Here is a 23,299-nt window from a genome sequence, read left to right on the forward strand (position 1 = left end):
TTATTTAATGAATTGTTTTGCTCTTAGTTTCATGCTTATTCTTTTTTCTTTCAGACTTAGTTTCATGCTGAGGTTGAGTGTTGCTCTGCTGTAAGTGAGAAAGTGGAAGTACTGCCCAGTGTTTATAAAGGTTTCTTGCAATCTAGACCCGGCGTTATGGAAGTGGAAGCCATACGTTTGATCATTGAACTCTGTCTCTTCGGTCAAATAGTAAAATATTTATTTATAAGAACCCATCTCGGCCAATATAGGCCAATTGTGTGGCACATTTGCGGAGAATGCGCAACGCAGGATGTCTAACTGAACTCCATTTGTGTTGTTTCTTTGAGTCTTTTAAAAAGTCTACAGCAGACCAAAAGATTTATGCGCATTTCGATCTACAGTATCCGATATAGACAATATTGCAATTTATTTAATTTTGCACAATTATTAGTTCAGCCATTATTAGGCTATTATCAAATTCTCTAGACACACAGTTCAAACATTTTTCTTGTATAGTTTAGCTGTCTGCTAGTGAACTAAAAAGGGCTACTGAAGTAGCTGAACAAGAAAATCCAGATTATCCAGTATTCACGAAGAATTTTCCGAGGGGAAATTGGACTAGTATATCCGGAACTAACTGAAAATTAGATAGTTAACGGTTTAAAAACGATTGATTTTCTTGTTTCAAGTAAATTTATAAAGCAGGCTATTTGTATATTACACAGGCAAGTTTTCACAAAAGTTAAAGAGAATGAGAACATAACAAGAGTCTTTAAAAAAATAAAACATTTTTTCTTCAAAATTTGTTGTTCGTCCTACCTAAATACTTAATATCTTAAACCACGATCTACTTTGAAATAACTGAAATAAGCTAGCGGCATGCACACAGTTAATGCGCGCGAGAAAAGTCAATGCACCATATTGATTTTCTACTGAAAAAAAGAGGGTTTTGTCGGTTTTATGTATTTATTTTTTTGGAACACTAGCGCCAATCACAGACAAATCTAGACTGGTCATTCAGCGAAACTTATTGAAGATTTTCCCTTGTGGTGGGTGGAGGAAGCTTGTTTTCTTTTGAAAAAATGGGGCACTTAAAATTAGGAATATGTTGGCGAGCGAGTATCATTCAAATAGAGATGGGCGTGGACTGGATAGTCTCCACTAGACGGCGCGGTTTTAAAAGTTGCCGCCGTAGACCGCCAGTGGCCAACCTATTGTTATCTATAGAGCCAACACGAGTGGCAGTTGCTATTTGCCCCGGTTGACAGGAGGGACTACATTAATACAGTTCTTGGGGTTTTGCTCCTTTATCACGATTTTTTTTTTTGAATTTCATAAAGCTGTAACAACTAACCGCCCAATCTTTGAGATCCTTGATTTGTGATCATCTTCATTCGGAAGTGATTCAGTATTTACCATTTGACAGGTTTTGTTAATTTGTCTGTGTTCGTGCTCGTTTTTCATCCCCACAATGGACGAGCTTTTCGATTTGATCAAAGTGGGTGGTTCGGTGGATATCCAGAGAACTGACGGTGGGTTATTAGAGTAAAATGTATTTATTCTCAAAACACTGAAACCTTTTGACATGAAAGATACACTGTTAACAGTTGTTCTCACTTGGTCTAAATTTCCAAGGCCATATTACTTCCTGTTTTGGTATTTTTCATAGATTTATGTGACTCATTACAATTAGTTACAAATTTATGTATCAAGTAGAATTTAATCATATTTTTTTCTTTTGTCTTTTACAGGACGAATTCACTCAGCTGTAGTATCAGGAATCAATACGACAACTCGGAGTGTTACTGTTGAATGGTTTGAAAGAGGAGAAACCAAAGGAAAAGAGGTAACTGTACACCTTGATCTTTTATCACTTGTAACTGTCATGATTTCCAGTTTTTGAATATAATGAAAATATTCTTTGTTGTGTGAACTTGTCATCCAGATTGAACTAGATGCCATTTTGGCATTGAATCCTGATTTGATACCAGCTCAACCCACTGAAAATGTCCGAACTCTTCCTTCAAAATTACCAGCACCTGTAAGATTTTACAATTGAAATTATGATTTCTATATTAAAAGCATGTTTTAATCTGTTTTATTCTAGTCCCGTCCATCAGTTGCTATTGTACCCAATAACAAGGGTGGTTCCATTTCTACGCGTTCCACGCGGCAGTCTCAAGCTGCTCACGTCCTTTTAGCTAACCAAAACAATTTGGCCTTCTCACAAAATGGACCACAGACAGGCATGACTCAATGTCAAGATTATTTCAAACTGCTGCTTGAATTTTGATTTAATCCTTTTGCTGTAGCTGTAGCCCCTCGCCCAGTTGAAAGTATGATGCCTCCTCCTGCTCCCGTTGCAGCTCAACCAGCTCCTTCTGTAGTAGCTCCTCCTGGCGGCACAGTCACTCGCCAGTCTGCTATGAATCCTCAAGGTCTAATCGAAATCTCACCTTTATATGTCTTCATTATTTGAGCATCTCCATCCGTATAATTCCTATAGGGGGTGGAGCAGCTGCTCGTCGGCGATCAAATGTTGTCAAAGAAGTGGAACGGCTAGAAAAAAATCGGGAGGAACGACGAGCACGTCAAGCTGAAATCAAAGAGGAGAAAAAAGCGCTCATGAACATGGATCCTGGCAACGTAATTCTGAATATTTAACTGATATAACGATTTCTTTTTAACCGATTTTTTCTGAAAATGTTTAGGTAAACTGGGAGTTCCTTTCGATGATTAGGTAAAGCTGTAAAAGATAAATTATTTGCGTGTGCAATTGACCTTGATGATTCATTTGGGTGTTGGCGGGATTTTCATTCAAGGGCGGTGGTGGGCTATTTGAAAACATTGCTTGGGCGTCATCTTTATGCACGCATCAGTTATCTTAAATATCAAAAACTTTTTTGTTTGCTTCCTTTTTCTCAGGGAATTTCAAGCAACGCTAGAGTTCCGACCAATTCGAGATACGGATGGAGTTGAGGATCATCAAATTACTGTGTGCGTACGTAAAAGGCCACTCAATAAGAAAGAGCTGGCGCGTAAGGAGGTGGATGTAATAACCGTACCCTCCAAGGATCGGATCATAGTCCACGAACCTAAAACCAAGGTAAACATCAGCAATTAATTTTTGTGTTGTTGTCTGAGAATAACTGATTCATTGTTTTTCGGGGAACAGGTCGATTTAACCAAGTACTTGGAAAATCAAAATTTCCGTTTTGATTATGCTTTTGACGATTCGTGCGATAACGAGAAAGTATACAAGTACTCTGCCAAGCCGTTGGTTCAGACCATTTTTGAAGGTGGCATGGCAACATGCTTTGCATACGGACAAACAGGCAGTGGCAAAACGCACACGATGGGCGGTGACTTCCAGGTAATTCAGTGGTGACATCTATCGTGACTAGATGAACAGTTCTAATTTTTTTATTTATTTTGCGCATCATACAATTTCGAAGCAGGGTAAAACTCAGGATTGTAGTACGGGCATTTATGCGAAAACAGCTCGAGATGTCTTCAAACTGCTCAAAAGTCCAAAATACCGTTCACTTGACCTGGTTGTCTCGGCTAGTTTCTTCGAAATTTACTCTGGAAAGGTTTGCTGAAATTTTTCAAATTCTCTTACCACCAGTCAAAGATTAGAAAATAATGAGTAACTGCTTTTCAGGTTTTTGATCTGTTGAACGGAAAAGCTAAGCTGCGAGTACTCGAAGATGGCAAACAGCAAGTTCAATTGGTAGGCCTTTGCGAGCGCTCCGTTGATAGTGTGGAGGAGGTTCTCAAACTGATTCAGCATGGTAATGGAGTGAGAACTTCCGGTTCGACGTCTGCAAACGCACACTCCGTAATATCATTACAAAAATACCACACGTCATTCTCAAGGAATTAATTTGATTTATTTTTGCCCTAAAAGTCTCGTTCGCACGCTGTGTTTCAAGTCATTCTCCGACCACGTGCTAGCACTCGTCTTCACGGAAAATTTTCTCTAGTGGATTTGGCTGGTAACGAGCGTGGTGCAGACACTTCGTCTGCTAATCGCCAAACTAGTAAGTAGTTTATTGAACATTTCAATTGACCTCCCATTCGCTTTATATTGTTAACTGAAATTTTTCGTTTTGCATTACAGGAATGGAAGGAGCCGAGATCAATAAATCGCTTTTGGCTTTAAAGGAATGTATTCGAGCTCTTGGTCGCAAAGGTGCGCATCTGCCATTCAGGGCGTCGAAGCTGACGCAGGTCTTGCGCGATTCTTTCATTGGCGAAAAATCGAAAACTTGCATGGTATAGTTATTGCTTATCAATTTGAAATGTTCGTCGCTAAAAGTTTTATTTATTTGATTTTGTTTTAGATCGCCATGATTAGTCCTGGGCTAATGTCTTGCGAGCACTCGTTGAATACGCTGCGATACGCAGATCGTGTCAAGGAACTTGCAGCTGATCCACTGGATGCTGGAAGCAAGGGGTCTCAAAACGCCGTTGATGTTGGCACCATTTCACCTTTAATCGAAGAAGATGGACAAGAAGATGATCTAGCACAACTTCGATCCTTGAACGTAAATGAGAAGTGCAGTATTAACCTGTCAACCTCGACCTTACTATATATTTGTAATTTGGCAGGAAGGAGAATTATCGGCTGATTTATACACATTCCACGAAGCCGTTTCACATCTTCAAGAAATGGAAGAGGACGTTTTAGATAGTCATAAACTAGTGTTAGATCAAATACCGAAGTGGCATCAGGCTTGCGCCACTCTTTTGGCAATGACCAATGAAGTTGACTACGACGTAGATGGTAAAGTACCATTTACTCTTGTATCTTTGATATTCGTTAATTTGTTGTTTTGTTTTTGTTTTTTTCGTTTTCACTAGCTTACGTTCAACAAATGGAAGACATACTAGCTGAGGCTGGTGAAGGATTCCTGCGGCTGAAATCCAAAGTATCGGTGTTTAGAGCTGAATTACAAGCAGAGGAGGAAATGTCACGTAACATCAAAGAAGCTAATCCTACTCGCAACGGACGGTTGCAGTAGTGATTTTCACAGAAATACCAGTCCAAGACAGATGAGTAAGTATCTATCACTCGTATCCCGTTTGCTGTGACCTGTGATCCATTTTTATTCATTGTTTTATTATGGGGGGGGGGGGGGGTAAAAGCGATTCCTATTGTTAAAAATTTTCTTTTACTAGCATGAATTAGAAAATTGTAACGGATGGGATGAAAACGCACCTTTGAAACAGTATTTTTAAAAATAACGGTTCGTGAACGTTACGCACATAATTGTAGTGTAGTCATATTGCAGTGGAGGGTGAATTTTGAAAGCGAGTTAAGCGTACGTTGTTGGTAAGGGGGAGAAGGGGGTTCCACTTAACCGCACCTGCTCCATTTTTCACAATACTATTTATCTTTACAAATTACGCTTGGTAAATTAGCCAGTTTAATTCTGTATTTGTTGAAAAGGTGAATAGCTGATGGAGAATTTCAGCGCAAGGCATTCCATCAACGGTCGATATTATTTGCCCTACGCCCGGTCGTGGTTTTTTTTTCCCCTCCTTTCTCTGAAAAATTGGTTTCCCCTTTTTTAGTTGAATTTAATTTCTACATCGGAACTTTCTTTCATATTTGTATGCTTCAATTGAAAAACAATGTCAAGTGCATCAGCATACTACTGTGAAACCACTACCATCTCTGCCTTGTGATAAGCTATTGACCCTCACTATCTATTTCTCCTTCGTCCCCTTAACCTTATAAACAAATGCTTGGCTGCTGAGACCAATTATGAAAAATAGTCTCTTCATATTTGTCAGTGCTTATTAACCACCGGATATGCCTTTGCTTAGCTGAATGTTCCACTCATGCACATCATGGAATAGGAAAAGGTTTTTTGTTCTTCATTAAAGAAGAATTCAACTTGTCAAGAATTTAACCAGACTGTACGGACCGATCAAACTATGCGTGAAAGACAGTAACTCCGATGATAATACACGACACATTTCATGAAGCTATAGGAGTTCACGTATGTCCCTTGAATTTATTTCCCACTTTATTCACTTAAATTATAATAATTATTTTTTTTTCTCGGTCTCGACTTAAGAATTTGCCAATTCTTCTTTTCTCGGTTAAATAGTGTGAGCCTCAGAATTTGTAGGCACTTTTGATGTGTTATTTTTATTAGTGGCCATAAAAAAGAACAAAGAACAGTTTGAACTCAAATGTCAACTATACAAGATAGACCTATTTTGTACCCCAATTGACCCGAGCGTGTAACAATGGGTCGTTAGTGACAACATATATTTTGTAAATAGTCTCACTAGAAGCTAACGCGCGTGTTGCGCTCCAAGTGCTGGGTGGCATTATTCCTGAAATTTCACACCAGACAGTTGACACCTGATGTGAGTGCTTTTTTTTTCCTGACGAAATGGCCTACGCCAGAAGCTCTAACGTAAATAAATAACAAGCCAAATTGTATGAGCAGAATGGCGAAACAGGATAGGAATATAAGCCATGGCATTATACAGTACATGGTAACAGCAGACTCAACCAGCAAGGGAAGTGTTTAAAAAGTTTGCATGCTTTTTACTTGTTGTGCAGCATTTGTTACACATCTGGACCGGTTTTTAGGAGTGGAAAATGTCGACCGCTAAAAATTCGTCTCGCAATCTGTTGGTGTTTCTGGCGCTTGACAGCAATTTACACGCCACTCGTCCGATGATTGCCCACTCAAAAGTGGACGAGGATCAGAGGAAAGCTTCAGTCTTCAATCAGAAGTCGAGTTCATCGCTCGCTAATGTGCGCTCTCAACGATCCCTCGGCAACTGTTAAACATCGTTTCCCTTCCAATTAACTCCCCCCCGCTTAGCAGTGTTAGATTTCGAATTGATAAGTGATACAATTTGGTAACCGTGAGAGATGACCCGTCTCACATATGGCAGCATTCGATTTTTAATTGGTCGAACCTGATTAGGGTTGCCTCTATACACGCACGTTTACAATTTGCTGACTTCATAATTAAATAGCTCGTGGACTCTTGGTGGTCGTGACGTGAAATCTAATTGAATCTTGAACGTGGACGAAGTAAATTATCGGAAGGACCTTTATTAGTTTTTGGATTGTGGTGATTTATTGGGTAATATAATCTTCGTTGCCAACTGACTACAACCTGGTGTTCGAAACCGAAATAGAAACATGGAAAGACTACCTAGAACCACACAGTTCGTGTCTCTTCTTCTCGTTTTGATAACCCTGGCAGCTTGGGTTTCATCGACATTAGCCCATACTGCTCATCATCGCACAGGCAAGTTCTTTAAATGTTATGTATTACTAAAATAGTCTTATTTGACTTACACTAAATACACGGAATAAAGTGGAACAAATATTAAAATTATTGATAAATCTGTTATAGGCAAACCGAGACGAATCCAGGTGTATCAGGGAGACGACGCCATGTTTCGTTGTCCAAGAAAATTAAAATTTGAAAAATCTGGCTTTAACCACTCTAGCGTTGAGTGGTATCAGAATGGCAGCCTTGTGGATAGGACCATACACGGGCGATTGCGCTTCTCTATCCGTCGGTTTGTTTCGATAAAAAATTTTAATAGGCTTAATATTATTCACTAATCATTAAAATTTCCAATTTTAACTGGTTTTTAATTTTAAGAAATACGATCTGCATAGACAACGTTCACTCCGAAGACGATGGAGTTTGGGGAGTAAGGCCTCGCTCTCGAGAACGGAACCGCAATATTAGTGCCGTTGAATCTGTTTCCAAATTCAAATCAAGAACTTGGTGCAATTTCACCCTCGAGGTATTAGAAGATCCTGAAGTTGGAGAATTACTCCCTGTGAGCGATGGACTTCAAACAGAGGGAAAACAATCACAGCAAGAATTTGTTGGCCGCTCTTCTTCTCAAACTAGACCAGTTCATTCTTTTCCGAAGTTTAGACGACTTGAACGTAAAAAGGAGCCACAGATAATAGTGAAACGTACCGGGGAAACTGTGGCGCTGAAATGCCCGACTCGTGGTAATAAAATTTACTATTGGCTAATTATAATTTCGATTTCGAAATAATAATCAGTATGATTGTTGAGAAATCAGATCATAGGCTATATTCGACGTCGGTGATCGACTGGAGGAAAAATGGAGAAGAAATTGTACAGCCAAAATTAGAAAAGAGCGGGCGATCATTAAAACTAGAAGCCATAACAAAACAAGATTCTGGAGAATACATATGTGTTATCACTGATCTCAACGACCAAAGTTTGAATTTCACCTTCCAGCTAAATGTTCTGGGTAAATATATATCTTAGCTACATAGTCAGTCAAACTTGATACCAAGCCCGCAGATTCTTCATAATAATGTGTCTCTTTTCTGTCATTAATAATAAAGACGTCCCTCTGAAGCCAAAGTTACTGGGAATGCAGAACATAACAGTTCGCATCGGGGACACTGCCCGCCTCAACTGCAGCATGGCGTCCCAGGATCATCGCCTGTCTACCGTAGAATGGTTACGTCAGGCGACTGCCAATAATAGATCTCACGGTGACTCGATGCCACTTCACAGTAGTCCATACTTTGAAGTATTAGACGTAAGCCCCTACTTAATGTTTCATTGTAATAGTTTGATTTAGAATTAGGTAATCGAGTAAATTGAATGGTCTTCTGGACTACTGGTAGACTAGTGAGCGTATAAATGTTAAATAATTGAGTGACCATTTTTATAATGAACGAACTAAAATTAGAATGAATAGCGCAAATTATTACCTCCACAGGTAAATTAATTAAGGGACTGGTCAGATCTTTTTGTCCACGAATGTGACACGGTTAAATGTAAAAAGGTAATAATTATAGCTATTTTGGTTTTATTTTTTGAAAAAAAAACGTCACACAAAATAGGTTGATTATTCCGGTGGCAAAGATAGGCGAATTCTTTCGATTGAAAACGTCACGCATGAAGATGACGGTAAATATCTTTGCTTAGTAACAAACAAATACGGGACATCCGTTCAAAGTTCCTGGCTCATTATAGGTAGGCTCCTATTTACGTAAAATTATGAATTTTGACTTAAGTTACCTTTTTTTTAATTCGGTGTTTTACTCATTATAAATAACCATACATAGATGATGGAAACCAAATGGAATCTCATCATGATTGGTTAACGGCTCAAGCTTCTACGGCGGTGGCCGTAAGTGGAGCAATCGTTATCACATGTATTGCTTCTCTATTCATTTTAATTCGGATTAATTACAGGTATTTTGCCTTTTTTCATAATGTAACATCTTGTAATTTGATTAATTATGTTTTCAAAAGGACACACGCAAGATAGAAAAGGTGCGGATCCCCTGCTCGCAAAAAAAGGTGTTTTGCCGTTTGCATTTTGCCTTAGTTACCAAATATCAAGCACAACACATTTCAAAAGGTTCTCAGTCGTCTCTCGTTGAAACCTGTCAAAACAATAGTGTTATAGAGCCCTCCCTGCTTTAATAATAAATGACGAACCAACAAAACATCGGTGGATTCGGTCGCTGCGTTACCAACGAAGAACGAGCCGTCGTTGGGTTCTTTATTCTTTCTTCTCCCGTCTGATTCCTCATGACGTCCTTGCGTATTTAAAAAGCAAACTAAAGTAAATAAAATACAAATTAATAATTTTTCTTTTTGCTGTCTTTGAGCTGACATTTATTATTATTTCAAGAAATTAGTTTTATTTAAAAACAAATTTAAGGCATACATGTGTACGTTTCAATTAATTGACAGTTTTATAGTTATTGAATAAAATCGATTTTCTGTGGTGACTTTATTAGCAACGGGGCAGATGGCTATCTCTCTTTTCCTTACTCCTAGTAGGCTTTATATACTGTGATGTGATAACAATCAAGTTTAAATTTATTCTTGTATCTCGTCTTTTGCGGGATACATAGATTCATGCGCCAGATTATAATTTTTTTTTATTTGCGAAAATGTTTAAATTGATTGTAAGCATTGTAAGTTACAATTATGCCTTTACAACATTTTTTATAAATTTGTCTGAATCTTACCAAACTGCCTACGTACCCGTATGCCGTGTTACATCGTTTCTAGGTAGAAGTTCTCGGGGCGATCGAATGCGGACCGTCATCGACTTAACCTAGATTTCTAGTATACGTATGTACATTCAATATGTTTATTCAGTTTTTACGGTATATTTTATATATTTCTTGTCGTTATTGTTCAACGCGATCACAATAATTATTCGCTGTTAGGACCCCATCGTTGCAAACCTCGCTGGATAATCCTGAACCCCCAGAAGATTTTATCGGATTTTATTAATACCCTACTGCACATTTGGTACGGGGGATTGTATTGATTCGATTCTCCCTTCTTGGCGGCCAACTTTTTGCATGCGAAAAAGTTGAAAGTTCTCTTTTTTATGTTGCGTGTCAGCGTGAGTGATGTACATGTATAGAACCGTGTGTATAATTCCAAGGACAACGTATAAAAGAGTTCAAAAGTTTCTGGTGCACATAAACTGTGTAACAACGATGAAAACAAATGGCTACGACACGAATGGTGAAAGTAAGGTTGACTCGGACGACAAATTAAACGAGTTCAGTTAGATATTGAATGACTGCCCAATTCCCGAGTGTACTTTTACTGTGGTCATCAGCAGTCAGACGGATCCACTACTGCATCCCTTGGGCTTTGATAAAAGCTATAGACGTATAGTATAGGCATAAAAGTTAGCAAAAGAAGACAGATTGGATGGCGACTTTATGTGGCTCTCGAGGGTAAAATATGTAAAAAGACAGATATTTTATAACCAGCAATAACTAGAAGATTTATAAGGTTTATCTGGAAATGAGGTGCCAATATGATGAATAAATAGTATTCGTTTTAGAAGTTATGACAAGTGTTGCAGTTGGTGTTGCAGGTAACTTGCAAAAATGCCAAATTTCAATCAAACAACACGAGTTGTTTAATAGACGTCTAGCGTGTAGTCGGTGCGAAATCCGCGTTTGTCGACGGCGTATTTATTATCAGCTTGACATTCGTAATAACCAGAGTCTCGCTGAGTAGTTGGATCGATCTCCATTTTGGACGTAATTTGGTCTTTACCCACATTGAACTCGTGGACCTGTGGAACAAAAAGAATCAACGAATGAGACAAACTCTTCCGGCTGTGGCTTTTTTAGATTAAAAATGTGCCATCTACATAATAAGTATGTATATTTCAATTTTAATCTCCTTGACAAAGAAATGAACAGTTCTCTTGAAATACGCAGATTGAAGAGAAAGAACCCACCTGGAAGAATGGATGCTCGTACAATTCGATTCCGTCTTTAAGCCAAGTGATGCGTGGGCGAGGTAATCCCTGCGCTTTACAATAGAATGACAATTTTCGACCCAAGATGTATTCAGACTCGAAATGGGAAGCGTATTTAATCGAAGCTCCCTATATAACGCACGAATTAACAATTTCATTTCGATTCGGAAAAATCAGTCATTATTAACAGCGGGTTGGAAAAAGATTCAAACTCACGTTGGGATTATTGTAATAGGCATCTCCAGCTGATGATTCTAAAAGAGATTCTTTTCCTCCCGGCCTGTTGTCTTTGCTTATTAAAATAGGCAACCCCCCGCTTTTCCTACCGCCACCCGATTTTTGTTTCATTCCTACCGTGAGCGTTCAAATATTTGTGACATTAATATTTCGTGCGAGATATACGAGATACCGTCGGATACCGTTAGGCGGGCCGTGCAATGCAATAAATCCGGTAAGCTATGTCTATTACTATATTCAGTATTAATGAAAATCGATCTAACAAAGCGCGATCCATATATTGACTAACAAACCAATTCGAGATAGCATCAACTTATTAAGTGATGGAGAAGTTGCAGAGCAATGCTTAATTAGATATTTCCAGCAATGCTGTTGCCACTCACACGGTACTAATTAAGCAACATAATTTATTTCTATTTAAAAAAAAACGTGTTCCGCACTAGAAATAAAGCATTTAGTTCTAATGTAACTTTAAAAAATGTACTCAACTGATTATTGATTACTCCATTCATTTTTTAATAATTTGTTAATGGCATTAAACGAACTTACCTCCGCGACCGCGACCTCCCGATCCAACGGCACCTTTGCCCACAGCGGCTGCATCGTATTTGCTAAAGAAGAGATTAAACAAGAGTAGACCCAAGATGAAAGAAAAAGTCTTCATTGGATGCGATTTGACTTGGAGATTTGATTGGCAATCAAGATCAAAGAATGATTGATCAGTCAAAAAAGTGGAAATTTCTTCTTGCGCCGAGAGGATGTCTTGGCTTGACGAGCACGACAGAGAGACTGTTGTCGTGTCTCTAGAAAGAGCCGAGTTTGTCGCTCACGGTCACTTTGATCAAACCGAGTCGTAAACCTATGCGTCCGCGCTTCGACCTTCCCAGCACGAAATCGATTTTTTTCTTAAATATCGCATAACCCGTCAACCGCAACTCATATTTATTATTACTGACTTTCCGACGATGTGCTTTTATATTCATGGATGACGATGCGCTTACTTCGATCCAGCTGCGTTCGCCTTTTCCTTAAATAAAACCACAATCGCCTTCCAGGTTCGCCTTAAATAGGGTAAAACAAAGCGAACGTTCCAGCAAAATGTAACGTTAAGTCCAGCAACAAGTTCATTTTTCAAAGTGTACTTTCATATCAGTTTCGTATGTGATTCCTTGTCAGTTTTGTGGGATCAATTCCGCATTGGCAAATACTTGTTGGCCTTTCTCTTCCACTCACGACTATACTACGAGGTATAAAAATAGATGTACATATGTCTATCCAAGCCAGTAACTTCCAGCCGACTTGAGTGGTATTAACCAGAATCAAATTAATTTTAAGTACCACAGTATTTCTCCAAACCAATTAGTAGCTATAAATAGCCTCACAATTAATAAGCTGCACTCGCTTCGAGTTGTACATTCAAGTCAAGTTCGAAGTAACATCCATAAACCATAAAATCGGTGAAACACTGTAACTAGAGAAGAAGAAACTTTTGATCCCGGGCTAATAGCATTCTGCATAATAAACGCACTGTACAGCACAACCAGCACAACTGAATTCGGCGCTCAGTTACACCTTTGTATAATTCAGCATATAGTTGTATTAAATAGCTTTGTTATGTTGCTAGACATACACCAACCAAAAGGTTTAAATAAAAAACTACTAAACTGAATAAGCAATTTTTCTTGTTTAATATTGTAATGAACACTTTTCGCACATACACATTCATTTTTCGAGTTCGAATTTGAAAGAAAAAAAACACAACTAAGCTAAAAATTTGGCATCAATAGAATTCAAAAGTGGAGAATTTTCTAAGTGGAATAAGCTGCCATCTTTTGGTGCTTGGAACTTACAAGTCGGTGGTGTTTTTGATTCTTCGATAGGAGAAGCATTGGGGATGATCCGCCGCCTCTTGGGAATGGGCGTTTTCTCTGCAGAGGATTGGAAAAGCTTCCTCTTGTGTGTGCTCGAATCGGCAAGGGACAAACGCTTGGGTTTTATTTCAGCCTCATCGTCAAACTGATAAGGGTCTTCAGTTACGCCGTTGTTACTCGTTCTTGAATGGTTTGGTCGAGGTTGAGCAGTACTAGTGCCATCGATGATTGGTCTTCTGTAGTCAACCACCGACCAATTGGGGTTATGTTGATAAAAATTGGTGGCTTGGTTATTTTGATAAGAAAGTGGGTAGCGAGCTGAGCGACGGAGTATCAAAGGCGAAACAATCGATTTTTCTTTTTCGGTTTTCGAAGGGGATTGAAGTTCAACCTCTTCATCAGGTCGTAAAGTGTTTTCATCCAGTCTATGGACTTGACTCTCTTCATTATTAGGCACATGGTTAGACTCGTTTGACCATTTGGTTTCTTCCGCTGAAATGTCTTCCGGTCTATCTTCTCTCTTTGCCAGGACTTCGTCTGGTTTGACAGGACTGTGAAGCTCCAATTGGTGTCGACCGGTAAAATTAGTATCATCTAAAATATGAATCACTTGGTGGGCTAGCCGATCTTGGGGACCAGATTTGCACGGCGTTCGGCTTTGCTGGGATTGAAATGACATGGGCGACTTCAGGATACTTCTGGGATCGGGGACTACTTTCGAGGAAGGGGTAGCCGGTTGAAAGCTGAAATTAAACTGCACTTGCTTGGGCGTCTTCATTGGAGTCTTTTGAGGTGTGCCTTGCACCAAAACGGAAGCACCAGTTTCAGGAAACGTTAGACGTTGACGTGACGGTGTAGAAGGAGGTAAAAGCATCGTTGAACTACCCTTTCGGGGTGTGCCGAGTGATGGCATTGGCATTAAAATGTCGGGTTCGACAATGTTCACCCTAGGACTAAAGCCTAGCTCACTGGTGTTCATTGAATCATTACGCGACAGAATTTTGGAAAAGAGAAAGCGCGCCGATTGCCCAGTTTGCTGACTGTTATCTTCCATAGGCTGGATGCTAGTATTAGCCTTGGCCTTCTCTGACCAGACTTGGCTCTCCCCCCTGGTCCAGTTCCGTGACGCCCCCTTTTCCGGGTTCACATCAGAGGTTAGCGTTGAATAAAAAGACGCTCGCCGTCGTAAAGCGATGGCAGCTTCCAATCTTCGAGGACTCCTTCGCAAAACTATAGCAAAAAAAAAAAAAAAAAAATGAAACAAAAATGACTTAGAGCCATGGCAAAAGGTCGCGAAGCGAAAATACACGAATTTTACCCTCTTGTTTAATTTCTGGGGATTCACCGACGACGTGAATTCCATCAGTTTTCTTGTTTTTGTTATCGCTGCGAAGTCGTGATGGGGTCTCTGGCGCCAAAATTTGATCTGGAAAACATAAAACAAGTAAAAACTGCGTGGCCGTGAAAGGTGAACACGAATACTGAAAAACATACCCGTTGCTTTGCTAGGTGTAGTGAATTCCGCTAATGGTTCGAACGACATGTTCAGTTTTTTTGGTGTAAAAGATACTTTAGACGGAGATTTGATTCGAGTTTTCTGAAGAGGTGCATCAATTCCTCCAAACTGCAAACTGCGTCGTACTCGTACGACCTCGTTGGGCTCTAATCGAAAAATAGCACACGAATAAGACTCAGTTGTTACGGAGATTGTAAAATGGTATTACCTTCTTTCTTGGTAACGACAGGAATCCTCTCGACTTTATTTGGAAGGGTAATCTGCTTTTTGTGCTGAAGAACAGTTAGACTTGGTTGCCTAGACAGTGTCCTCGACCTGCAATTAAGAAAATATTTATAATCACTGAAAACAAGGCGACTTTAAGTAAATCACTCTCACCTTAAATCGCGTGTGACTGATCTTTGGCTGTCCAATGTTTCGTTCTGAGAAACGGAATGAACCGACAACGTTCTGGAGCTTAATGTGGGACTAGGAGTTCGCGTTGAATTTTTCGATCGCACAATATCACTCAAGCTGGCCGGAATAGGCTGATTTAATTCTTCTCCCAAGTTAACAAGAAACTCGGGTAACATGTTTTCAAAGCTGAACAGGAAGATGACCATAAATATTGAAATGCCGTCTAAATTTTAAATTTCGATTTTCATACCTGACTACCAAACCGTCCTGGAAAAAACTTGATATAAGTTGAGGATTAGAATGGATTGCCAGCATTTGGAACAAACTAACTGTGTCTTGCAGCACTTCTTCTTCTTCTCCAATCAGCGAAGGGACAACCTTTTTATGCGCATGAGTTTCTGTTAGTTTCTGAGTTTCACAAAAGTCTTTCACAAACTGAAACTTACCCAAGATAATTCAAGGCGAAGCATAATTTGAAACTTGAATTCGTGGACTTTGTTGTCTTTTGGGGTTGAGCGATTAACTGTTCCTGGTTTTTTAAGGAAGTTTTGCCGAATTGTTTCAAATCCTTTCACCTATTGAAAAATGTTTTTCTTTAACAAGCCATGGATTTAAACCATTTTGAGCTGTTACTTACCATTGATTGATTTTCTTCCCACACATAGAGAATTGTACTAGCGATCACTTGGACTAGACAGAATAGTTGCCAGTCTTCAAGCTGTGAGCTACTTTCTTGATTTTTAAGTTTTAAACAGCGATCCAGTATCTCTTGATGAACGAATTCTACTCTGCTTGGAACTATTTCAACCTTATCTTCGCCAAATTCGATCGATGAACGCAGACTTAACAAATACATTTCAAGTTCTTTCCAGATTTTTTCCTTCCTTTCTTCGGCTATTTGTTTCTCCCGATTAATTTTTTCTCGTTCTATTTCATCGTTCTTTGCTCGAACTTCCTGACTTTTTTGCAGAAGAGTAGACGCGCGAAGGTTTTGAATTCTATTGGAACCAATTTTTTTAAGTGCACCTCCTTCACTGGCCAAATAACCTGAAAGCGTGTCGTTTTGAGGAATTGAGTTGGACAATTGATCAAAGGAATTGTTGCTGAATTCTTTTAAACATTTTTCCTGTGTTTCTTCACTCTGAAAGCTGAAAAGCAGGAAATTTAGCATAGATAATTTGTATAGATAAAATAGATTCGACTTACCAATGTTTTAGATTTTGCCAATGCGTTCCTAATTGAACTCCTTTCTTTTCAACATAATTTCCTTTGAGGTGACTGAGTAGAGACCAGTTGAGGCACTGGTTAGGAATTGAGGGTGAAAGATCTCCCGTAAATGGCGAACTACTGCGCTGATCTTCAAGAATTCTTTCGACAAAATTCCGAGTCCTTGATACCGTGGAGCTTTCTTGGTTTATTGAACCAAAAAGAATAGTGGCCCAGGATTGAAAGGAAACGCAATCGGCAGATGGGAATAGCATAAAAGCTGTACGGGAAGTAAGTGGGGAAATGCAGCAAAATCTGTCGTTCAACTGACCAATCTAATGGGGAAGATCATATTCAAACCGATTAGTTTAAATATAAATTTTTCAAACAGTAGGTTTTAACTCAATACCCATGATATTTTCTGTGAAAAAAGCTTCGGTATCGACGCACTTTTGCTGGAGAGTAGACTTGGTGATTCATACCTCAACCAGTTTAAGATTGGGACTGATGTTTTCTGTACAGTCTTGCAATTGATTACAGATTTGTTAACATTTTCGTCTTCCGAACTGTTCGGCCATGAATATGTGTAAACAAAGAAAGACAAGAATTTAATTAATTGCCTCTTATTTTAGAAAAAATAGAAAATTCATACCAAAGACTAGATTTGATGCAACTAGGGTTCCAGCACTGCAACTGAAACTCAATCTCTTGTTCATTGAGAACTAAGACAACTGTTTTGGAATCAAGTGAAAGAGACTGGCAAGAAGAACACATTTCTTTAGAGTAACCTTCTGCCAAGCATGAAGCTTGCAAAATTTGACTAAAACTAAAGGGTGAGGTAAATGACAAGGCATTAATTACTGCCCCACGTAGATTACCAGCAATTTTGCTAAATATTGCCTTTTTATCATTTGACAAATCAATGAAATTCAGACTTAGTTGAAACTCTTGGAAGCGTTTTGCCAACTCTTTAGGCAAAATGGCATCAGTAACTGATTTGACTGACAGTTCATCTTGAACACTGAATCTGCAGAATGAGCTTATTGCTTCATCACTTGGTACTTCAGTAAATATGAAAACAAGATTTTGCAAGCTCTGATCAAGTTGTTTTCCAGCTTTTTTGCCTTTTCTGGTAGGAGTTAGAGCATCAGAAGGAGTTTTCCAATCATAATCTGAAAATATATCTTGAAGAGTTCGACTGAGAACACTAGCTCCAGTCATTTGATTCAAAGTGGCTCCTTCAACGAAGACATTGTTCTGTTCAAAACTAACATTCAATGCTTCCTCAAACTCCTCCACAGTCTGAGTAGTAAGTTCCACAAAGTGAGCTTTGTTAGTTAATTGATATTTTGATGAAGAGTAGAAGCGGTAGCCCCACTGAATGTTAATTTGTTTCTCACTGAAATAGTTCAAAATGTTAAGAACGACGTGTCTTAAGAGACGGATACACTGCGAGGGGAAATCATCATCACTGTTCACTAAACTTTTACCAGACCTGACAGAAGGCAAGTCTAGATCGAAGAGAAACACTATGCTTGGTCTCGAAGCCATAATTCTGATGATAAAAAGATTTATATTACATTTATTAGTTATTACAAACTGCTCAAAAACGAAAACATTCAAACGACTTTCATTGTGAAAATTAGATGACTATGAGGCGCCTTTAGAGCAACGTTGCCAGTAGTAAATGGTAACAATAGTCAAAAGCACGTTTTATTTTTATTTTTTACTTATAGAAAATAGGAATATCTGCTCCTAAACCGTGGACAATCACACATACTCAAATAATATATCATAAATACTCAAACGTTAAGTTCCTTTACTAATCCACTAATCATTTACTTACGTTAACAATATGAAAATCAGCAGTTTTTAAATAGCCCGCCGAATGAATGCCAACGATACAAAAAGCATTGCACGATATAAGATAATTAAACAAAATTTTAAATAGATTTCAAAACGACATATTTTATTGTGATATATTCTTACTACATTTTAATTTATCAATAAGTTTTCATAAAACAAGATTTTTCTGAGCATTACGTTCAATCAACGAATTTTAATGAATCAAAATGTTGTATATTTTATCTAAGAAGATTTGTACTACTATCATTCATTAGTTACTGAAAATTTATTGATGAAAATACAATATTATTATCGATTAGAAATATATTTTCCGCGTTGGAAATATACTTTTGCATTATGGCCAATTTTCACGTAGCAGGAAATCAGTAATACGTGACAACATTCGACTTCATCCGGCTCTCACCCTCCATTTTCTTAGTCGTTCTCTACACTTCTGTTGCTCTCCAAGTGCAGATATTCCTTGAGTCGAGAAAATGCTGTCAGCACGTTTGGTCTCGTCAGTTGCGCGCCAGCTGCCTAAAAATGTCCCAAAGGTAAGTTACTAATGCATAGCCTAAACGACGATTATTAATTTGAACGTAATAGTAGATTTGTTACCTGTGGAAATTTTTTTAACCTTCGGCTATTTAAAATGGTCTTACCGGCCGGCCCGGCTCGTGATAGCCGCCATCTTGTAGAAATATTTCGCTATCGAATAACTCATTTACAACTATTATAGGCTCTTGATTTAGAACTGGAAAACACTTTCAAATTATGTGATGGAAATTACAACTATTTTATAAATTTAAACAATCATTCTACTAGTGAATAATCACTGCTCTTGAAAAATTGAAGCTGTTATATGGTAATTGTAGCTTATATGATGACACCAGGAGTTACCATTTGAACCTCTTGAAAAATGCTCCATGGCTGCATATATTGTCTGATATTCATAAAGAAATGCATATTGGACAAGTATTTAACTTTTCTTCCTTCGTTAATAAATTCTTTCTTGTTTAGGTGGCACGCAGGTCTTTGCCAGCCATCCAGACTGCTGTTCGTCAATTGCACGTAACACCAACTGCCAAGGCTGCTGAGATTTCTTCCATTTTGGAAGAGCGCATTTTGGGAGCGGCTCCCAAGGTAAATTTCTTGTTGTTGATTTATGAATTGAAATTAATCTTGTACTTGTAGGAAAACTTGGAAGAAACTGGTCGTGTACTCAGCATTGGTGATGGTATTGCTCGAGTCTATGGCCTTAAGAACATCCAGGCTGAGGAGATGGTGGAATTCTCCTCTGGGCTTAAGGTAAAGTTGTCTGTAAAAGTGTTTTGTATGCAGACTTTAATGTGTTATTTTCTTATTACAGGGAATGGCCCTTAACTTGGAGCCCGACAATGTCGGTGTCGTCGTGTTCGGTAACGACAAGCTCATCAAGGAAGGAGACATAGTAAAACGAACAGGAGCTATCGTCGATGTACCCATTGGCGCTGAGCTGCTTGGCCGAGTCGTTGATGCTTTGGGTAACCCTATTGATGGCAAAGGATCCCTGGCTGGAGCCAAACGGTATGCAATCGTCCAACCAAGTTAATGGCTTTCCATATTAATTGTTATTATCAACAGTGCTCGTGTCGGTGTTAAAGCCCCCGGTATTATTCCTCGTATCTCCGTACGCGAACCCATGCAGACCGGTATCAAGGCCGTCGATTCTCTTGTCCCCATCGGTCGTGGACAGCGAGAGCTCATCATTGGTGATCGACAGACTGGGTAAATCAAACTCAGTGTAGTTCTGCTTTTATCTTAATATGATGAAAATATTCTATATGAGACTTTGTCTTTGATCATAATTAAAGAAAGGGATTTCTGGTACTGAAAAGAATTTGTTTAATTAAAATTTAGTTGTATTTTTTATTATATTAACCAGTTAAATTGTTGACAGTAAAACCGCTATTGCCATCGATGCCATCATCAACCAAAAGCGTTTCAACGATGGTGCTGACGAGAAGAAGAAACTTTACTGCATTTACGTTGCTATTGGTCAGAAGCGTTCAACTGTTGCCCAGATCGTTAAACGTTTGACCGATTCTGATGCCATGAAGTACACCATTGTCGTGGCTGCTACTGCTTCTGATGCTGCTCCCCTTCAGTTCTTGGCACCATATTCCGGATGCGCCATGGGTAATTTATCATTCCTATTGCTTGTTCTCAACATTTAGTCTTAATGGTTATGAATGTAATTGCAGGTGAATATTTCCGTGACAACGGCAAACACGCTTTGATCATCTATGACGATTTGTCAAAGCAAGCCGTTGCTTACCGTCAGATGTCCCTGTTGTTGCGTCGTCCACCTGGTCGTGAGGCCTACCCTGGTGATGTCTTCTACTTGCATTCTCGTCTGCTCGAGCGTGCCGCTAAAATGAACGAAGTGCATGGAGGTGGTTCCCTGACTGCTTTGCCAGTTATTGAAACTCAGGTATACACCATTCTATGGTTAAGGGCATAATGGTTTAATTGATGAAATACTTAAGCTGCATTATCCGTGAGCAGTCTTACCTCTAAGAAGACCTGATAAATATTATTATGGTCATCATACACAGCTTTGTGTTGCACAAGTTAATTTCGCGTTTCATGTTAGGCTGGTGACGTATCTGCCTACATCCCGACCAACGTCATTTCCATTACTGACGGCCAAATCTTCTTGGAAACTGAGCTCTTCTACAAGGGTATCCGACCAGCCATTAACGTCGGTCTCTCCGTGTCCCGTGTCGGATCGGCTGCTCAGACTCGCGCCATGAAGCAGGTGGCTGGCTCAATGAAACTTGAGCTTGCCCAGTACCGTGAGGTTGCTGCTTTTGCCCAGTTCGGCTCTGATTTGGATGCTTCCACTCAGCAGCTTTTGAGCCGTGGTGTTCGTCTCACTGAATTGTTGAAACAAGGCCAATACGGTAAATCCATTTTTAAACCTAATGTCGGTGTTCAAAACAATGATGAAAACGAGTTACCGTTTGATACATATGAAACTAATATCTTTGGCTGTATATTATCTGAATTTAAAAATTAAGGTTAATTTTATCTCTTAAAATCTGAGTAGGTTATAACTTCTTATTTTTGTTAACAGTTCCAATGGCCATTGAAGAGCAGGTTCCCGTCATCTACTGTGGTGTTCGCGGTTATTTGGACAAACTTGACCCATCCAAGATCACCGCCTTCGAGAAGGAATTCTTGCAACACATCAAGACCACTCACGCAGATGTCCTGACGGCTATTGCCAAAGACGGAAAGATCACCGATGAGACAGACGCCAAGCTGAAGAAGATCGTTACAGAATTCTTAGCAACTTTCCAGGCTTAAAAAGGGAGGAACATTGACCCATAAACAAACTATTGGGTTTAGTAAAAAAAATCGAGGTTATCGTCATCAACACCCAATTACGTGTACATTTTTTTCCCTCATTTTTGTAGTGCACTGATAGAACTCGACCCGAGTCGAGGGAAACGTGTATGTAAAAGAGAAAATAATTAAAGTCATCAAAAGATTGGTGATAAATGGTCATTCATAGTTCTATCAGCTGATTGATTATTAATACAGAACAAATGTCCAGTGTCCGGGGTTAAAGAGAATTAATATGATAGGACACGTTGTTCCAAATAGAAAGCGTATTTACTCGGAATATTTCGTCATTCATTTTATTGGAATTCCTGTAATAACAAAACCCTAATCTATTCTTCTAGTTTCAATCTTGGGCGAGTTGTTATTGGTGTAGTAGGAAAATCCCAAATAATGCTTCATTACTTTTTTATCGGAAGGTGTAGTTGTGTTGGTTCAGCGAAAAGCAGCTTTTTATTTCCCTGCGATTTTAGTTAGCCAGAACCTTCTAAAGATTCAGTTGTGCACATTACTCTACGTTTTGAGTACTAAACGTTAAAACACAATATAGTAGCGAACTTCTGTCTCGTCGTGAAGTCGCAATTGCAAAGAAATAAGGCAAGATTATGATTTTCTAAAAAGAGAAGTCTAAAAATTATTTCAAGTTCCGTGTTTAATATAATACCACTCTCCCTAAAATATGAACAACAATGATCAAAGATAACTTCTATTACGGAAAGAAGTGCTTAAAAATCGAGTTTTGAATTAGATATGGATAGGAAATGAGACAACTTGCACAATTGCGAATCGTTAAGAGTCGGTCGAGTCAACAACCTACGAACTACGACAGTAGGCCTACAACACAATGAATTTTGAAGTTAACAAAGCGCTTAATGATTCTTCGAGCAAAGTTTAACAGACACCACTAGCATGTGGATTATATTTATATGTAACTCATCTTTAATGTTTTTCCGCTACCACTTCCAAAACCCTCCGTTTTTCCTCGCCAGCTTGGGCTTCTTGCCTTCTTCTATCCGACTATCCCGCATAGGTTGTTTAGTAAAGTTCTATCTAGTATACAATTTCAATTAAAAATGGATACCTAAGCACTTATATTACCCATATAGTATAGGTAACTAAGGTCGAAGGGAGTTTAATTTAGATCAGAACAAAATTTTGAAAAATTAGAATGGAACTCGAAAAATCGAAATCCAACATGCGATCAGTTTGATGACGTTGCAATTGTTTTTTAATTTCAAACATACAAATAGACAAATATATATAACTATGAACTAGTAATTAAATTCTAAATTTTTGAGTTGTTTCTTAACTGTCATTAACTCACAAATATTATTTGTTCGTAAAAGAAATAATAACTGAAACAAGAAAAATGACAACTCTTCTTTACCCGGTCTCCCTCTTTCTCTTTTCCACTCCCCATGTGTTCTACCGGCAGCGGAAGCAAACCAAGCTCCGCGTGGTTTGCTTATTGTTTTCTTAAATGGGCGACATTGCCCTACAGGATCACTTGACGCAGCTCAGCCGAGATGACAAGGTGTCAACATCCTGTTGCAAGTAGCCC

General features: G+C 38.8%; 5 protein-coding genes across 6 annotated transcripts; 3 read left to right on the forward strand and 2 right to left on the reverse strand.

The window, feature by feature from the left end:
* The first annotated feature begins 1,212 nt into the window (after window positions 1-1,212).
* Window positions 1,213-5,978, forward strand: LOC124348340 (kinesin-like protein KIF2A). 2 transcript variants are annotated; one of them, XM_046798521.1, is made up of 17 exons: window positions 1,213-1,514; window positions 1,734-1,828; window positions 1,928-2,023; window positions 2,090-2,228; window positions 2,295-2,420; window positions 2,489-2,628; window positions 2,694-2,722; window positions 2,908-3,088; window positions 3,158-3,355; window positions 3,441-3,575; window positions 3,647-3,823; window positions 3,893-4,025; window positions 4,106-4,260; window positions 4,329-4,532; window positions 4,597-4,771; window positions 4,849-5,044; window positions 5,438-5,978. In XM_046798521.1, the coding sequence occupies exons 1-16, from the start codon at window positions 1,454-1,456 to the stop codon at window positions 5,007-5,009; spliced, it is 2,205 nt and encodes a 734-aa protein (XP_046654477.1). In that variant the 5' UTR covers window positions 1,213-1,453; the 3' UTR covers window positions 5,010-5,044; window positions 5,438-5,978. The 2 variants fall into 2 exon arrangements, with proteins under 2 accessions (XP_046654477.1, XP_046654475.1); XM_046798519.1 differs by having other exon boundaries at window positions 1,214-1,514; window positions 3,438-3,575.
* A 414-nt stretch (window positions 5,979-6,392) lies between these two features.
* LOC124351045 (fibroblast growth factor receptor 1-like) lies at window positions 6,393-9,628 on the forward strand. The gene is made up of 8 exons (XM_046801803.1): window positions 6,393-7,271; window positions 7,380-7,548; window positions 7,635-7,999; window positions 8,074-8,268; window positions 8,366-8,565; window positions 8,873-9,005; window positions 9,098-9,227; window positions 9,288-9,628. Exons 1-8 carry the CDS (start codon window positions 7,163-7,165, stop codon window positions 9,301-9,303), a joined length of 1,317 nt encoding a protein of 438 aa, XP_046657759.1. The 5' UTR covers window positions 6,393-7,162; the 3' UTR covers window positions 9,304-9,628.
* A 783-nt stretch (window positions 9,629-10,411) lies between these two features.
* Window positions 10,412-12,309, reverse strand: LOC124351018 (immunoglobulin domain-containing protein oig-4-like). Its single transcript, XM_046801768.1, has 4 exons — window positions 12,067-12,309; window positions 11,497-11,630; window positions 11,260-11,409; window positions 10,412-11,091 (listed from the first exon to the last, which is right to left on the reverse strand). Exons 1-4 carry the CDS (start codon window positions 12,179-12,181, stop codon window positions 10,933-10,935), a joined length of 558 nt encoding a protein of 185 aa, XP_046657724.1. The 5' UTR covers window positions 12,182-12,309; the 3' UTR covers window positions 10,412-10,932.
* An 873-nt stretch (window positions 12,310-13,182) lies between these two features.
* LOC124348356 lies at window positions 13,183-18,165 on the reverse strand. Its single transcript, XM_046798546.1, has 11 exons — window positions 17,159-18,165; window positions 16,916-17,072; window positions 16,507-16,841; window positions 15,938-16,448; window positions 15,747-15,875; window positions 15,551-15,678; window positions 15,283-15,486; window positions 15,113-15,219; window positions 14,883-15,050; window positions 14,707-14,814; window positions 13,183-14,618 (listed from the first exon to the last, which is right to left on the reverse strand). The coding sequence occupies exons 1-11, from the start codon at window positions 18,055-18,057 to the stop codon at window positions 13,279-13,281; spliced, it is 4,086 nt and encodes a 1,361-aa protein (XP_046654502.1). The 5' UTR covers window positions 18,058-18,165; the 3' UTR covers window positions 13,183-13,278.
* A 587-nt stretch (window positions 18,166-18,752) lies between these two features.
* LOC124348659 (ATP synthase subunit alpha, mitochondrial-like) lies at window positions 18,753-21,903 on the forward strand. The gene is made up of 9 exons (XM_046798927.1): window positions 18,753-18,905; window positions 19,372-19,494; window positions 19,546-19,659; window positions 19,721-19,917; window positions 19,975-20,118; window positions 20,291-20,529; window positions 20,595-20,824; window positions 20,987-21,296; window positions 21,470-21,903. Exons 1-9 carry the CDS (start codon window positions 18,846-18,848, stop codon window positions 21,700-21,702), a joined length of 1,650 nt encoding a protein of 549 aa, XP_046654883.1. The 5' UTR covers window positions 18,753-18,845; the 3' UTR covers window positions 21,703-21,903.
* Window positions 21,904-23,299: the final 1,396 nt, after the last annotated feature.

This window comes from Daphnia pulicaria, chromosome 7 (assembly GCF_021234035.1).
Source record: "Daphnia pulicaria isolate SC F1-1A chromosome 7, SC_F0-13Bv2, whole genome shotgun sequence".
In the NCBI taxonomy this organism is placed as follows: Eukaryota; Metazoa; Arthropoda; class Branchiopoda; order Diplostraca; family Daphniidae; genus Daphnia; species Daphnia pulicaria.